Source organism: Zootoca vivipara, chromosome 9 (assembly GCF_965207765.1).
Source record: "Zootoca vivipara chromosome 9, rZooViv2.hap1.1, whole genome shotgun sequence".
Taxonomy (NCBI): domain Eukaryota; kingdom Metazoa; phylum Chordata; class Lepidosauria; order Squamata; family Lacertidae; genus Zootoca; species Zootoca vivipara.
This window is the reverse complement of record NC_142592.1, coordinates 22,404,475-22,422,730: the sequence shown is the minus strand read 5'-3', so window position 1 is coordinate 22,422,730 and position 18,256 is coordinate 22,404,475. Positions and strand designations below refer to the sequence as shown.

Sequence of the window (18,256 nt, the reverse complement as noted above, 5' to 3'; positions counted from 1 at the left end):
ATTGATTTGGTTGTTATCTCACCATAAAGAAGTGGAGAGTTATCTCTATTTCACATGGTATAGGTAAGACAATGATCCAGGGATTTCTCCCTTCATAGTATATGTACCTTTTAATTCCCAACTCCCAATGCTTGTCTCATTGAATTTTCAGAGTCTCAATGATTCCATCAAGGAACTTCTCAGACATCTTTATCCTGTTTTCAAACTCAGGTTCCCAAGGTGGGGATATAGCAAAAGTAGAAGGAGCATGAAACCCAAACCCCCCATTCATCCCTGGTCACTGAAATAATGAACCAGACCGAGTCAGTCTTCAGTCAGTTTTGCCAAGGGATGAATAATGCTGTTCTGCAAGATGGAAGGGCCTTAAGAGAAGTGAGTAATATTGATATGGGATTGTTGAACTGTGTATTAATAAGACCCTGGAAATATAATGCAAGTCTGGCTTTTTTGTGTCAACTATGAAATCTCCAAGGTCGCTTGAGATGCTTAAAAGAGCGCTAAAGTAAGTTGAGTAACAGAGAAGGGAATGAGCCAAATGGAACTGGTCTCTCAACAGAGCAGATGGAGCAGCTCTGCAATCCCATCTCTTCCTTCTGCATCTATATACTTTTCCAGCATACTTAAGTCTCGAGCTTACACTGTCTCTGCAGATTCTTTGGGGAGTATGCCTCACCAGTAAGCCAAAGAGGAAGAAACAATTTATTAAGGATTAAAGACTTCCTGGCTGCAGAAATCTCAGCAGCTGGCAGCACACCCTTCAGTAAGTTACAGCTACTGTAACTACCGGTAATTTAGCATCTTCTCTGTTTACCGGTTGCGTATTTCTAAACCCTTGCTGGAAAATGACATTTTGATTAAAGCACTGTTTTCTTCACAAAATAAGATGCTTCAGTTTATTAGGAGGATGTTTAAGCTCCCTCAAAAATGATGGGTCCTCTAATTTTTGACTAATGTAAAACCAGCTTTTCTTTTCACCCTAAGCACAGGTTTGTCTTGTTCTAGGCTTTCATCCAATCTCAGAACCTACTTTCATACTTCATAGTTTCTACAAGCAAGAGGGGAGCCCCAGCTCAAGAACAGCTCTGCTGGATCAGGCAAATATCCATCTCACCCAGCACTAGTTCTCACACTGGCTAACCTGATGCCTCTAGGAAGCCCACAAGTGTGAGTTCAACATCAGAGCAAGAAGGCAACCCCAGAAGTAGAGAAACTCAATAAACAATAGCAAGTGTGATGGTAGAAAACCAGCAGCAGTCTGGAGCTATCCACTGTATTGTTCAGAATGGCACATGCATACTACTGTCTCCTGGATGGAAGTTGTGGGTGTGTGCTTGGTGCACACATCCAGGGGGACATGATAGCCACCTGATAGCTTGGTGCCATTCTAGAGGCCAGAACACCATTAGGGAAAACACATGTTTCAGAAACATTTGGGGAAAGTTGCCATGCACAGGTGTTTATATGCTAGTGCAAGAAGCCTCTGAACCAAGATGAGTGAGTTGGAGTGCTTGGTGCTCTTAAAAGATAACATAGATACAGTGGGCATGAAGAAAATTTGGTTGAGCATGGTTATATCTGGACAAAATCTCTATAGAAAGGGCATGAAAAAGCATACTGCATGTTGAAAAGGATGTTGATTTGAAATAACTAGAAATATGAAAAGGAGAAGCCCACCCCCAGATTCACTGTGGTTTATGTTTAGTAAATTGATATTTAATAAATCACTTCAAGAAGTCCGGAAATGATTTACAATCATAGACTAAGGAAATGTATGTTCTGATCACAACAAAGAGGTAAATTTTCTAGATACTCTAAGGGGCAATGCTCTATAACAGTTGGTCATGCTATCAACCAGAGGACAGACAACCCTGGACCTAAAATTAAATGGTTTCCAGAAACTGGTGCAATAGTGTTGCTGAACCAAATGACCATAGTGTTATGAAACATAAATCATAAGTGAACAATTGCCAAGGTAATTCAACAGAGTGACAATTGACATAAAAAAAGAAGCTTCTGCAAAATGAGGGGATTGGTAAGCAGGAAGTTGAAAGGCAAAGTCAAGAGGGTCAAATCTCTTCAAAAACCACAATAATGGTTCAGCTTGAATGTTCAGGAAAGGTACCACCACCAAGACCAAGACAATGCCAGCATGATAAATGAGCAGAGTCAAGTAAGCTATTAGAGACAATAAGGCTTCTTTCAGAAAATGGAAGTATTGTCCAAATGAGGGGAACAAAAATGAACACAACGGTGGAAAAAGAAATACAAGGAAACAATAAGGAATGGGGGGGGAAAGAAATGGAAAAAAAGGAAACATGTTTCTTGAAAGCAACAACACTTATTAAAAGAGTAGGAGCGGGAAATCAGCTAAGGTTGTATCCAACAAAGCTGTCCCCATTAGTGCAAGGACTTAGAACAACAGGGCTCCCCTCACCTGTGCTCCCCAAATCTGTTTTGGAGTAGATTTGGGAAATGCATGGGGAATGAGGCGAGAGAAGAGGGAGAGGAAGTCCTGCTGCACAGGCAGAGGTCCTTCCTGGAAAGTGGCCAATATAACAATTTTGAAAAGGCACCTAGGGTTAGGGCCATAGCTCAGTGGCAGAGCATCTGGTTTGCATGCAGAAGGTCTCAGTTTTAATCCCTGGCAGAGCTGGGAGAGACTTCTGCTTGAAACCCTGGAAGGCTATGGGCAGTCAGTGTAGAGTCAGACAATGCTAAGCCAAATGGATCAATGGCCTATCCCAGCATAAGGGACCCAAATGTAAGGGTCACATTAAAATGAAGACTTTCACTCCAAGAGCTGCCCTTTTGTATATAATGATAATATTTGGTTTCACAGATGGTTGGTGTGGTTGCTGCCCCATCGTTTCAGATTAACTGAATGTCAGCGTGTCATAATTAGACTTCACCAGTTTTCCCCTGCATAATAGTGGAAGTCATAATTTAGTTTTGTTATGGGTTCATCCGCCTCCTCATATTACTATTGTATACTTTGCTGAGCAAACATCACTGTTGCTTTTTTTTTTTTGCTCAGGAAGTAAGGGGAGAGATTTATTTATCGCATCATCATATTTTCAGCAGATAGCTACCCAATCAAGATGCAGGCAATACAACAGATGTGCCGGCATATGTTCCGAGGAACATTCATCTAGCCATCAGAATACACAACTGCATTTTGAAAATTGCCACAGTTGCTGCAGTTCCACGCATCTGAGCATTTGTTAGCTAAAACTCTGTGAAAACTATTTTGGCATGTTAATTAAAGTCAAGTTGCAGAGCAGAGCGCTTGCATGCTAGACATCTGTTGGAAATCTGCTTATTTGCCTGAATTGCAGTTTAGGGCACTTGCATATGCCAAATGCTGATAGAACACCAGGCTAATGACCATTTCAATCTTTACTGCCTCTATGCAGAGGTCACTGAAAAATGTTTTCTATGTGGTAGAGGTCGGTGTGGCAGTTCATATGATTTTTATAGCACTTGTCAGGCTACGTAACTGTTCAGGGCTAGCAGGAACCACTGTGGCACTGAATGGCCATGAATGAAGGAGAAGGAGTTGGAGGTGGAGAAAATAGCAGACAGTAACTGATGTGGCGGTGCAGACACCAAGGAATGGTATCTCCAGGACATGCAGTTTATCTAGTGATACCTGTGATGCAAGAATCTCCCCTTATTTTTATGCCCAAACACCTGGAGTAAACCTCCCACTCACAATTCAATTGCTATGTGATCCCATGTTTACTGGAATTCACATGTCATAAAATTGGCTCCCTCTTGAACCAATTCAAAAGCCTCTTTTACGGCAGACTGAAAATATGTCTTTGAAATATGATGTGCATTTCTGAAACATTTCTTGAACAGTTGCGTGTTATGTAGAGAATACATGATGATGTGATGCATTAGCATCCATATAAACCCACAAAAGTGGATGATTTATATCAGTTCATTCACAAAAGGAGAGAAAATTGCAGGAACCTTCTGCATGGGAAAAAAACAAATGAATAAAAGGTAGCATAGCCATGCCAAACAACAAGCTCACTTTTCTTCATTTCCTTAGGGGTGGGGTGGGAGCCATAATGTGTGACATTAATGCATAAATTTTATTTATCTTTCAAGTGAAATGAGGAGTAGGCCTGTACTTGTTTTATGAAACAAAATGAAAATCACCAGCTTGATGTATTCCCTACTCTATTGTTAACACCAACAGGATGATTAGCGATAACATTGATAGATTTACCTATGTCAGTTTTGTGTCCTTTTTGCCTCCTCCCTAGTGATACTCCTGAGTTAGGGACACAATTGAAGTCCATAAATTGGGATATTCATTACCAGTGACAGCTACAGATGATGGCAATCTCATCTGCTCTGAATGCCAGCCTTTCCCCCCTAAATGATGAGCACTTCTAAATAGACGTAAAGATTAAGAATAAACAAGCATGACAGAAACTGACTTGATATCCTGATTCACCTCAGTGATCCACTTATGTCTAGATTAGATAACAGCAACAACAAAATATAAGGAAGTGTGATTTAGAGGTTAGAATAACTGAGATGATATTGGCTTGCCATCCCATTTGCTAACTTCCTCTATGACCTTAGACAGATAGTTTAACCAAGTTTGTCCATTTCTGGCCCACTTAAGGCATGACTAATAATTCACAAGTGCATTACAGCATGGCATTGCCCTCTCTTAGTGTTTGTTAAATGCATTTGCCTTAAAAAATGGGGGACAGATAAAGCTTTATTACAGTACAGTACCAAGAATAATGAATACGTGTATTTATAGTCCCAATCAAGGTAATCCAATGAGCTGCTTCGCTGGCAAAGCAGTCCATACCAACAGGCGCAAGGCCCTGAGAGCTGTGGTGAGCTGATGTTTTCCCCTATGAGAAACATTGGTAGCCAGAGTACTGATGCATTGACATCAGTGATCCCTATAATTCTACCCTGCCACAATGGGAATATTTCCTCTTCCATTACAAACCAACAGGACATGCCCTTCCATGCACAAGATGACCTCTTCTATTTGTGAAATAAGACACACCAAAGCAGTTTTTGGGTGAAGCAGAGGGGAATGCAGGGGGAAGGAGGAATTTACTAAAATTGCATCACCCCATTTCACACATGGGAACATCCCACTGATGTGGCTTTGCTTATCCATTGGATTCAACCCACTGTGTTTTCACCAGACAGCCCAATTCCCACACTCTCCCTGTACTCTCTATATAGATCCATTTGTCCTCTATACAGTGGTATCTCGGATTACAGACGCTTCAGGTTACAGACGCTTTAGGTTACAGACTCCGCTAAAACCCAGAAGTAGTACCTCGGGTTAAGAACTTTGCTTCAGGATGAGAACAAAAATTGGGTGGCGGCGGCGCGGCGGCAGCGGGAGGCTCCATTAGCTAAAGTAACAGTTTCAGGTTAAGAATAGACCTCCAGAACGAATTAAGTTCTTAACCTGAGGTACCACTGTACTAGTCTTCTGTCCCTTCAAATGTTCCAGATATAATTGCAATGGAAAATTACAACCCTCTTCATGATTTTGACTGTTCTAGGCTATAACAAATATATCTTTTATTAGGACTGTGGTTAGAGAGCACAATATTTCTTCAAGGCCTTTATTTTAAATTATTTCTCGTGGCTGCTGAATTTGGAATCTGACTTTTACTTGCTCAGGGCTCCTTCTGATTTATATCAAGTTTTGGGCAGGGGAGGGGGGAATGACCTCAGCTGGATATAAAGGAAGGGACTGAAATTTTAACGACTACAAGCACAAAAGTTTTCTGCAGTGATCTACTGTACAGTTGTGATATTCAGGACTGCAGCCAAACAGAGCAATCCTATAGTTAGGATCAAAGGCAGAGCTGGAGAGTTTGTTTATCACTGGAAACTTCATTGAAAATATAATTCAAAGTCTTAAAGGTGAGCAACAGACGTTCTTTCCCAAGGTGCAACCACACAGGCAATCAATGGATTCAAGGTACAGGAAAGGAGAGTCCAGCTAAATATCAGGAAGAACTTTCTGACAGGTTCTGACAGGAGCGTAGCGAGACGCCACGGCAGCCAGGGCGGCAAATTGCCATGCACCTGGGGGGTGTGACGACGCTACGTAACGATGCATACGTTGCTATGTAACGATGCATGCGTCATTACGTGGCGGGGTATTGCTGCCCCCCCGCGCCTCCAAAGCCACCCACCACGCCTCCAGGCCAGCTGCAAAACTCCAGGTAGAAAGCCCGCTCAGTGCGGATGCTGCACATGCATGTTACATGGCGGGGTATCGCCGCCCTCCCGTGCCTCCAAAGCCGCCCGCTGCTCCTCCAGGCCAGCTACAAAACTCCAGATAGAAAGAGTTTTGTAGCTGGAGGTGTGCGGCAGAGGCGAGGGGTGGGGGTGTGGCCCCGGATGACACCCTCTCCAGGGTGGTGCCCGGGGCGTACCGCCCCCTGCTTGCTCCGCCCTTGGGTTCTGAACTTTCTGCATAGCCCCATGCTATATCATGCTACAGAGTAGTTACAACTCAGCACTGCACATTTTAAAATAACAGATGAGGAATAGACACCATGGCACACAGCAACTGGCATTGCCAAGAGTCTGTTCCTACGATGGCTATCAGCTTCCTTGTCCTTAAAATAGTTGAGTTGTGTAAAGCATGATCCCAAAGTGTGTGACAGGGGCTCTGAGCCTTATGCGTGACACCCTGATGCACAAAAAAAATCCAGAGACAAAATTGTCAATGGCAAAAATTGCCAAAGTTAAATTCTGAGCAGTATTCAGGGGAAAGGTCATGTTAGGTGCAAAAGGTCAAACACATGAGGATAAATTTACCAAAAGAAGTTCATCTTTGCAGCAAGAAAGTTCAATGGGGTGGGGAGTCCCAATAGTTCATTAAAACTTAGTTTCAGATTTAAGAACTAAGATTCAAATGTGGCCCAATAATAAATATGGTAAAAAAAATGGAGTAAGTTCTTTCAGCAAGAAATTAGTGTGTGTGGTGTAGAAATGCATAGCTTTTAAGCATGCACGAAACATAGCCACACTAACAAAACTAATAGTAATATTTGCAAAGGGTTGGCTAGAGGCTATCAGAGCTCTGAAGGGAGCTGTTACAGGCTATCAGTTTAGTAATCCTTGTGTTTAAAAAGTCCCTAAATATGGCTTTACAAGATAGACAAATCTGTTTTGGTCTAGTGGGCAAATAAGCCATGTGTTGAAAAGACTCTAAATATGCATTCACAAGATAGACAGATCTGTTACAGTCTATTGGGTCCATCATTGGCTTTTTGAAAGGCCCTAAATAGTTACATAGAACATATTCTTGCTAGACCACCAACAAAAAATGAAGGGGAATTCGGGAGGGGTTGAATCTGGAAATATCTAATTTTGCAGTTAACTCCGCTGTCACGAATACCTTATTTGAATGAGACGATTTGCCTGTTTCATGTGATACATTTGCGAGTAGGTCTGGGTTGTTCTGGAAGTCTCCCTTGCACCCCATTATTCTGTTCTAACCTGCATTAAATCTCTAATCAGAAAGTGAAACCTGAGACCACAGGGAGGGCATGTCTGCATGAGATGTTCCCTGCGCCCCGACAAAAGTATATAGTCTTCAGAACATTCATTGGCCATGAGCCACGTAGCATCTAATTTCACTATGCCCCAAACCTCTGACTTTTTTGCATCGCTGCTAAGATAGTTGCATGCCGAGGTACCAAGACATCCCCCCAATAACTCACACCTCACACAATATTTTAAGTTTAAGGTTTTTGGCATTAATTTGGCCGCAACTTTATTTAAATACAACTGAGTGTGAGTGGTTGCTTAGGCATTGGTTCTTGCCATCTGTCCCCTGCCCTGGGCAGATCTGACTCACACTAGCCTAGTAGGGGAGTCAGTAGGTAAGCACCCTTACGGGGAGAGATCAGGGCAGGGGCTACGCCCTTGACCTCATCCCTCAGATGCTCCCCGAGGCTCATGCGTGGCCCTGGCCCCTACCAGGGATACCCAGACTACATGTATAGCCCCAGGATTCCTTTAAAGGAATACCCCTAAAGGCAGCAGCAACCATGAGGGGCAGGCCCAACCAAAATCCGTACCCCTCAACCATCCAATTTGAACCAATGCCTAACCGACAACCTTACAAGTTGTGACTTATTGCAGCATAGTAGGCAAAAACCACCTGGCACCAGCCAATCAGCCAAGTGGCAAAATTCCTACCAGACCCCTGATCCAAAAACAGGCAACCCCATGACAGGCGCAGCAAGGTCAATGCAAGAACACCTAAAATTAGAGGAGGGTGGGCGGGAGATTTGTTGCGAGCAGCAAAAGTGGAACTGAAAGCTGCTCTCTAAGCATATATAGGGTAAGGCTGTCAATCAATCACTTGCTACAAGCAAATTTCCCCAGCAACAGCACACCCACCAACCACACATGTGGCCATCCAAACTGACCCGCCTCTCCCACCCTGGGATGTCTTGTTAACCCTTCCGCAACCCATGCTCTCCTTTATGGGAGAACCTGCTCTCTGATCACTGGAAGGCCTTAGAATGCAGGCAAGAATTCAGGTGCAGGACTCTCCACTATGTCATATCACTCAGACTCTTTCCCGTATTTCCATCTGGAACAGTCGTAGACGTGAGTTTGATCTGGTTTTACCACTGATCTCAACAGACTTTTGATCAGGCTCATAGTGGATAACACCGTGGTGACTCATACTGCAGTATGTGTGCAAAGCTGTGCGAATAAAATGTTGCCTCCTTATTATCATAACCGATATTATTTTTTAACACATTGTGATCCGAAAACCCAAGTAGAGTGGCTTTGTTCCGTCCTATGCCACAGGAATTGCCTTTCCTATCTGAATCTGACAGAATGGAGACGGTCCTCTTCTTCGGGAACATATCTTTTTCCTCATTGCAAACCAGACAGCTCCTTTCCTATTTAAATTTCATGTGAAACATGCTCTATTTTAGTCACTCTGTGGGTTTGCCTTGAGCTACTGAATCATAGCTGACAGAAAATTAATGACTAGGAGAGTGCGATTAGTAGATATTACGACTACTGAACACCTACCTGCTCATTTACCACTGTCATAATACTTATACTGGCTATTATTACCAATTAATAATAGTCAGGAAGAGGACATGATTCTATGGTGCTAATCTCCTTATATATACACATACAACCAGACTGCATTTTTAGTATTTGTAACATTCCCATCACACAAGTAACTCTATTACACATACGCTTTCACCCAACCACTTACTCAGTAAACAAACTACAGTAGTATGTTATTAACCAGGAATTTAGTAGCTTTTTCTTGATCTTCGCAAGGCTAGGTTGGGGTGGTGGTGGAATCATTTTCTTACCAATCCCTCAATGATTTATTCAAACAGTGCAAATGAATTTTATCCTGGGTAAGCTTGGTGAGCCAACATTATTTCATTTTCCTTTGTCCTGTGGGAAGAATTGCAAACTTCCCTAGCCTTGTCTTAATAACAGGGTAAGAGGGTGCCATTAAAGATCCCCATTTGCCTTTTTGTCAAAGCTTCAGCTACTCTGTCCAAATATCAAGCAAGGTTTCATTACATGTCCTGAAGGCAGACCAAATATAATAAAGACAAACAGGGTTTTTTGTGTGGCCATTTTTTAACCCCAAGTGCTATTGAATGGAAGCTATCTAATGAAAAAAAAATTCTGTTTGCAACTTAAAACCCATACAGAGCCTGAACATAATATATTCCTAAAAGGGTACACTTGGTCTTTTGACACTATGCTAAACTAAAGGTAAACATCTAATGGCTGTCAAATAAAGAGAACCTTTAGATTCTGAAATGAAAATCTAACAAAGGACCAACATTTCTAAAGGTGTTCTATTATTTGGGGAAATGATACATCACAGTTTTTCAATAGCCTCTCAACAGATGTAATAAATACACAATAGATAAGATACTCATGGCACCACATACAATTTGTTCTTATTGTACTCCATTCGGCAATCATAATGTAAAAGAAATAGACAAAGAACCTCTCATTTTACAGCACGGGCCTTGATCTGCAAAGTCCAGGTTCCACAATCCTACAAGATCAAGCTAGGGAATGCTAGGGAAACAGCAGAATGTTTCTGCCTTTCCTCCCTTTGAAAATGAGCAATTAGACCTCTCTAATGCACTCATAGGAAAGGACGCAGCATAAAACTAGCACAGCTTAACAATTTGACATGAGAACCATGTGGCGCGTTTAATCAGCCTTGTGAACCCACAATCTGATGCCCATCAATGTTCTGCTTTCATTCATACTGTTCCAGACCCAGGGGCATATCTGACTGAGACATTGTACAGGTGTGACGGAGGCCAGAGTGAGCTTTGCTATTTTATTTTAAATTATGTCTTTCGAAGGCATTCAACTGCAGCTGTGCAAATGCTATACTGTAAAGGGGATGGGGTGGGGAGCTGTGCCAATGGTCTTACCTCGTACTCAAAGTCCTCGGTTCTATCTACATCCGCAGGCAGACTGGAAAGGTATTCATTACCTTCGTAAAATTCATGTTCAACTGGATGAAGAGAATGGCAGCTATGTGGAACAACATAGAACAAAAAGAGCAGGTTAGGCACTTAAAACCAGATTTTTAAAATTTTTGAAGTCCTCAAAAAAAAAACCCAGCTCTGTAGCTTAAAAAATAATAATTGTAGAGCATGTTATTTAGAAGGGCCTGAGATTTGAAATAGACCCATGAAGATCTTCAGGCTGTCCAAACCCCTTAAAATAGGCTGGACAGAAATAATACAGAGATATTCAAACAGTTTGGACAAATCTTGGATCGAATGCATTCGAAACAGAATTATTGGAACATCAGAGACACCCATAAAATTCTGGGCATTCAGGGAGGCAGATCTGGCTTGAGATCAGCATTTCTGCCTTGAAAACAAAGATGCAACATAACAGAACAGAAATCCCAGAAGTCACTGATACAGCACGGTACCTGAGAACGGAGATTTGCCTGAATGCACAAGGGGTTAAAAGCAGTAGAAGCACATGGCCACACAGATAAGATTCACCCTGGTGCCCCCATGCATGAGGCTCCCTCTCAGACCTTTGCACATTGATGAGACAGGGTTCTTGATCAAGCAGAATCTTCCAACCACCTCTAGTGCCTTTCGAAGCTTTGCAAGAAACCCTACACACATTCGGATGCTCAAGCTTAGGCCAAAAACTTGAACAGGACTAAAGCCTGCATTGTAGGGAATGTTTTGCTTTTCTCAGTAGAATAGTTCCAAACTCATGTGCAGAACCTAGAAACACACAGGTCTGCATAAGAGCAGCCCTGCTAGATCAATTCAAAGGCTCACCAGTTCTAACAACCTGTTCTCCACGCTGGCTAAGAAGATGCTTTGGTGCATGAGGCAAGAGCCTCTTCTGTGTCCTAATGCAACTATATTCAGCCCCGCCACACACTACATTTGAAAAACCTATCCTCCATAAATTAAAGCATCACATAAAGCATTACAAAATGTCAAAATAAAACATTGCAGTTGAAGATGGGGGCTGCAGCTCCCTGTCCATGGATCCCCTAGTTTACTGAAATCAATGAACTTCAGAACAGCCAGCTTCTGCCTAGGAGTTCCAGTATTGTTTGGGTAGTGATCATTTGTTGCATTGGTTCCCGGTGCTGCAGAAACAAATCCTACGTCATACCTGTCAGAAAGCAGGAAGGGGCAGATATCCGGTACTGGAGGTGTGGTTGGTCTTAGCTTGGCCAGGGCCATAATGTGCTCGAACGTAATATCTGTCTGCGTGCAAGCATCCATGAGCCGAACATCCTGTGAGCTCCCAGGTGTTTTTATGAGAGGTGCTCTCCGCAGGACCTGCACTACAATGGGCTCTTTTGCATTCCGAAAAGCCTCCACTGCCTCTTCATGAGTGGCTTTAGACAGATCCTTTCCATTGACCTAAGACAAAACAAACATCACCCAGCTTGGCATTAAAGAAAAGATTATGGGAAGCAGAACATTGTGATTTATCTAATCTTTTATCAGCATTTATATAATCTTTAACCATAACTCTTCTGTGACGCCAAAGCAAGACGGAAGAGAAGTGTTAGATAGCAAACAAAATCCTGTTATAGCTTTTCCATAATATATAGAGCGACTCCCAAATATTATTCTTCTGGATATAGAAAGAAGCAGAGATAATAAAAGGTACATGTTTGTTGCATCCTTAAAAAAAACCCATCTAGGATAAAAGAATGTAAGAGAAATAGATGATCCCCCTTGCCTTGTATTAGTGATTTACAGTTAAAGGGTGGAAATGAGCATTGCATGAGTTGACATCAGCTCAGGCAACAGGATTTCATCTTCTTCTCTAACTCCTTGCAGCCCCCATGCCCCATGCTCTAGAGCAGGCACCTCAAACTTCGGCCCTCCAGATGTTTTGGACTACAATTCCCATCATTCCTGACCACTGGTCCTGTTAGCTAGGGATCATGGGAGTTGTAGGCCAAAACATCTGGAGGGCCGAAGTTTGGGGATGCCTGCTCTAGAGGGTCCCCTCCAGGGGCTCCAGGGAGAATATAGGAAATGTACATACAGTGTTACAATACAATCCAGGATAACAGATATACATACTTGGGTATATAAGAAGCAAGCTAAGAAATACACTCTTAGTGGACAATGTAATGTAGCATTGTTACATTAATGTTTAACCGGAAGCAAAATAAATAAAATAAATATAGTAATCAATCCCTTTTATGAAAGTAAACCAAAACCAAAAGAGCACAGCAGCAGAATGTAGAACCAACTACCATACTAGGTTGAAAAAGCTGGTGCAAGGAAGAAATCTAACCTGCTAATGACTACACAAGAAGTATTTCACTTCACAATTAAATTTATTCTCCCTCAACGTTTCTTTTTTACCTCAAAGTGTGTGTGTGTGTGTGTGTGTGTGTGTGTGTGTGGAGATCCCATGACCTTTAGAATGCTTCCATCCTCATATGATTTCCTTGGAGGATGTAAAGCACTGAGGACACAACCCTCTTCTTTTAATCATCCTTTGAAGTTCATCAACACTGTTAGTTATTCTGGCTAAAGGTCATCCATTTTAGAAATCCTGTCAATTTTGGTAAAAAAAGATATACACAGTATATAATGGCAGTTAACATCTCCTCAGTGAATATTAAAAATAAAAAATATATTATTATTATTATTATTATTATTATTATTATGCATGTGGATTATTATTATTATTATTATTATTATTATTATTATTATTATGCATGTGGATTATTATTATTATTATGCATACACTTTTTTGCTCCTAGTATGAAAAGTGTCTTTTTTACCTGGTAGCAAATCACATCACAATGTGTTCCCATTAAGAGTTACCTTTGGGAAAAGGGAAAGCATCTGCACATGCCTCAGATCCCCTGTGTCTCTTACACTGACTTTCTCAAGCTTTTGGTGTGTGCTCTACTGAACACAAAAACATTCACTGGAAAAGAAAAGTGCCAATCTGCCCGGTTTCTGTGCTCAAAGCAGGTGGGGCAGGCTGCACAGCCCAGTATGGCGCCAGTAGAAATATCGGATTGCCTGGACCATGTGCTTTGGACATCAGATGTGCTGATGTAACACTGGTCTTAGGCATCTAGCATTTTGAAGGGATTCCTATATCAGGGCCCCTGAGGCACCAGTTGCCCATATTAGTATAGGACAGGTAGAAAGGGGCACAGCAAAAGGAGAAAGGACTTTTAAAGTAAGCAGCCTGGCAAATGGATAAAACCTCTTAGTGGTAGTTGCAAAATGCAGAATCCTGCAGTTAGTTACTTGCTGCAGATGATTGCCCTCATCCAGTGAAACCATGCTGATCTCTAGTCATATACGCGTCTAGGTTGTCCAGCTTAAAAATCAATATGTTGGCTCTCCAACTTATGAATTCATAGCACCGGCAACACAATTGGTGTATCCAGTGCTCTCTTTTTTCAGCCATGGCACGTCAGAATGCTGTTCCGGCACCTCTCAGGTGCGCAACATTGCAGGCTGGTGCTCCACCCCATTTGCTTCTTGCTTTTATGTACTTCCGAGAAGCCCAAAGTGAACATTTCAAGTCAAAATGGAAGCTGGCCAGTGTGTGAAAGTCTATACTTCTTCTTTTTAGATCTGTGACTCCACCGAGCTCCTAGCTGCTCCTAGCTGTGATTGGTCAAGCTATGGTGTGGGGCCAATTCATATTTCCTTTTCTTCAATTTGTCTCCCGTGTAGCGGTAGCGGGCTTTAAGCTTTCCAGCCAGGCCCCTACTACTACATTTGCACACATCTGCACAAGGTCCATTCCAAGCTGCCCTAGCCATCCACCTGAATCTAAAAGAACAAGGGAGGTGGGGACACATTTATTTGACCTGCACCAGAACCAAAGACGACTGCCAAACCAGCTAGAGAGACAGCTTGTTGTAGTTTTTAGAACCTCCACCTGTTGTCAAACCAGCATCTGTTCAGGGCTGCCCCGAGTTGCCCAGCAACTTACCGTAACAACTTCATGATGGGTTCTGGCAACTATTTTTCTTGGGAAAAAAGCACTGGGTGTATCACTCAAAAAATGTACAGAGAGGCCTTTAATGCTGCCTGGAGGCCTGCCCTTTGTCCCAAGACTGGGCTGCTCTTTCTCCCATTTAGGGCTTCACTGAAAACATTGCCTATGATTACCTTTCTGAGCTAGGGATTCATCATCTCTCCAAGACTGCTTCTCAGAGCATAAGAAACTGCCCTTGAAGAATTCACACATTTAGAAATGGAGTTTGAAGATTTTAAGTAAAAATAATTTAAGATACTAAAAAGTAAGACAGTCCCTGCCCACAGGCTTACAATCAAATAGACATGATATGAAATGAAAAAAAAGGAATGGAGAAGGAAGAGGAAAGCAAGCACCTATTCATTCTCTGGCCAATGGATGGGGCTAGGTTGGTCTCTCCCTTGCTAAGATTTACTGCAGACTATTTACAGTTTTCAGGTGTGTTTTGGTTAAAAAAAACACCCTTGTTTCTAGAATGCTTTCACATCCCCCCCCATAGAATCCAGGAGGCAGATGATATATATGATGTTAAAGCTTTAAGCCAGGTCAATGCCTGGACAGGTGGCTGCTTAGAAAGCGCAAGTACGTCACCTTGAATTCCATAGGTAGAATGCAGGATATAACTGTAATCAATTAATAAACAGCATAAAAATATTGGCTTCTGCAGTTGTTCTCTTTGGTCTCAACAAAAGAGGTTGGGATACATTTGTTGGAGCAGATGGGCTAATTAATCCATAAGCAACTTGTGAATGTTAAGTAAAGAGCATATCTCCCCACATAGATACCATATTACTGCCTTGTTTAATAAAGCTTCTGTTTAATGAACACTCTTCGCCTTTTGGATAAACTGTGAAATCTGGGCCACTTGTCAAAAACTTCCCCAGAGTGGCTGGTGGCCGCTGCTTGGAAAGGAGCCATCCCCCTTTGATTATCTCTCTAAACCCAGCCACGTGCATAAATTTATCAATATCAGAAAACAAGAAAACAGGGGGTTCTTTTTGTCTTTGATGCACACACATGCACATACTAGCTCTAGCAACCAACTGGCACTGGCCCACTGCCATTCCCAAAGGCAGTCAAACCATATCTTTGGCAAGCACACAAGCAAATTTGTGAAATGAAGCACAGGGAAGGAAGAGGAGTTATAAATAGATGATATAAAGGGCAGGAAGTAAAATGACTATCCAGTGCTGTCCTAATGATAAATTGCGGTTCCAATGTCAAACCCATAACAACCTCAACAAATTTGTGTTGGTTTCTGTCTTGTTTTTAGACTGCAAGAGGCCCACTCTTCTTGGTGTTTTGCTGTGTTGAGTTTTGCTCAGTGTTGCCAAAAGCAAACTGTCTCTTTAAGAAAAGTGCTTCCTCATTTGCTATTGTATATTACAGGTACTTGCATACTGTTTTATTAGTGCAAGGCCATGGTAGTTGTAAAAATAAAACATAAACTACAATAAATATGAAAGCAGCCGCAACAGAAGCAAGTAAAAGAACAAATACAGCTTCAGGATTTGTTTGTTTGTTTGTTTAAAAACACCCTAAAAGATGACATTAAGAAACCTGGGCAAACAAATAAACCTTGCTGCCCCAAAGCTAACAAATCACAGTTAGCCAAACCTCACTGGAAAAATTCCACGACAGGGACACATGTTAGTGTACACTCCACTGTGAGAATCTATCTAGCCAGTACTACACATGCTGACACACAACAAGCAACTATCTTATACTTGGAATAAATCAGTTTGACTTGAAGATTGTCTTCAACCTGAAGAGTTGTGGCCATAGCTCAGTGATGTAGCCATAAGGTCCTTGTTTCAATGGCTTGCTGGTCAGCAGAGACAATAGTTATCTAGAAGAACCAATGGTAATCCTCACATTTCCTAGGCCTCCAGTTCAATCCATAAGAGTTAAGCAGAAGAGAGCAATTATAATAAAAAAGGGAATCTGCTGACAACACTTACAAGAATATGTATATGACCAAGCATCATGGTGCTTCCAAGCAACTAAAGTGTTGCCTGAGAGAAAGTTTTCATTACCTGTGAAATTTACCACAAAGGGAACAGTAGACCCTCCAAGTGTATCTATTTTCCAGGGACAGTCCTGGATTTTCAGAAGCCATCCCAGTTTCTGATTGGATCCCAGAAGGTCCTGCTTTTCCTTAGGAGATGTTGGAGGGTATGGAGTTATGCAACACACGAACCAAGGAGATAAGTAACTTTTATATATGTTGGAAGCAACCCAGTCAGATCAGCGGGGTATTATTATTATTATTATTATTATTATTATTATTATTATTATTATTATTATTATTATTTTATTGAATAGGAGGTCCCTATTTTCATTGGATAAATGCTGGAGGGTATGGAACAGCATGATATTCAGGAGTGCCTATCCAGACTGGAGAAAACATGTAAAGTATGCAAATCACCTGGCTCCATCACTCTTCCTATTTATATACATGCATACATCTTTCTGTAGGGTTTCCCCATTTTTTCAAACACATGTTTCCAAGTTCGCTAGCTTATCAAACCAGATGTCCTGTCAAAACAGCCACAGTTCAAGAATTCTGGTTGTATCAGACTGTGTTGGGCGCACTGCCATGCTGCCACCAAACAAAATGGGGTGTTGGGAAACTGGAATAAATGTAGAATCTGCATATATCACATCCGGATGATAATCCACATTTCTAGGCTTTCCCAGATGGTGGTTTAATGAGCCCAGAGTGTATTTAATATGCAAATTGCAAGTTATATTGACCAACTGATTTTTAATTACTGTAATTCTGCCTTATGGTGATATGAATTCAGCTAGCTCTAATACACATAAAATATACGGATTTATCATTTAGCATAATTAGAATTTCTCAGTCAATTATTACAAACTTAAAAATGCTTTATTTTGCTTGGCAATTTACTGGCCCACATATTACGTAGCCATTGTGAAATATGTTGTATATGGTGGTGTTTTCATAGGTAAGGGAGAAGATGGTTGAATTTGGACGACTATTTCCATGTAAGCTTCCACTTTCCTTGCTTTACATTAAACATCCTATTTCAGTTTCATTCATAAGAAAAACAATGATTTCCTTGGTGAATGACCAAACTGCTGGCTGCTTTAAATGCTACATTAGATCAAATTAGACATGTTCAACTTACCTATAATAAATGTCATCTTATGTGTTATTTATAGGACCCAACACTTCCTCAGAAACATCTTTCTTTAAAAAAATGGAGGAGGGAAAGAGAAGGGGGGAACCCACAAGCTGAACAGCAAGGACTATATAAGCCAAAAATGAATGGGCAACTTATCACTGTCATCACAATTCATCTTGTACCAGTGCTTGAAACTCCAGGTCTTCTCTGAGCTGAGCAGTTTAAAAAGATAGATGGTTGCCTTCTGGCTAATTGTGGGAGTTCTTTCATTACTATAAAAAGTCTTTTTATATCTCAAGTGACTTTATAAGCAGTGAATAATGAGACTTAAAAGTCTTTTAAAAAAAAGAGTCCGCTGATCAAATGCTAGAGTAACTTATGGGCATGGTGACCTTTTTACTCATTGAGTTACTTCAAACTGCTGCTGTTGGCACATTATTAAAATTATCCATTTATGGAGTGCAGTAAGGTATGAGGCAGCTCCCCCCCCCATTCTTTCTTGAGAGTTATATCCACTTCAGGAAACAGCTCAAAAGAAAACC

At 41.5% G+C, this 18,256-nt stretch overlaps 1 protein-coding gene across 1 annotated transcript in view; it reads right to left on the bottom strand.

Annotated features, from left to right (window-relative positions):
- PDZRN4 (PDZ domain containing ring finger 4) overlaps nt 1–18,256 on the bottom strand; it is a 213,805-nt gene that overhangs the window by 27,405 nt on the left and 168,144 nt on the right. Inside the window, exons 4-5 of the mRNA XM_060279601.2 lie at nt 11,698–11,951; nt 10,473–10,575 (exon numbers count right to left, since the gene is read on the bottom strand). Coding sequence (XP_060135584.2) covers nt 10,473–10,575; nt 11,698–11,951 — 357 coding nt within the window. The remainder of the gene's footprint in view (nt 1–10,472; nt 10,576–11,697; nt 11,952–18,256) is intronic.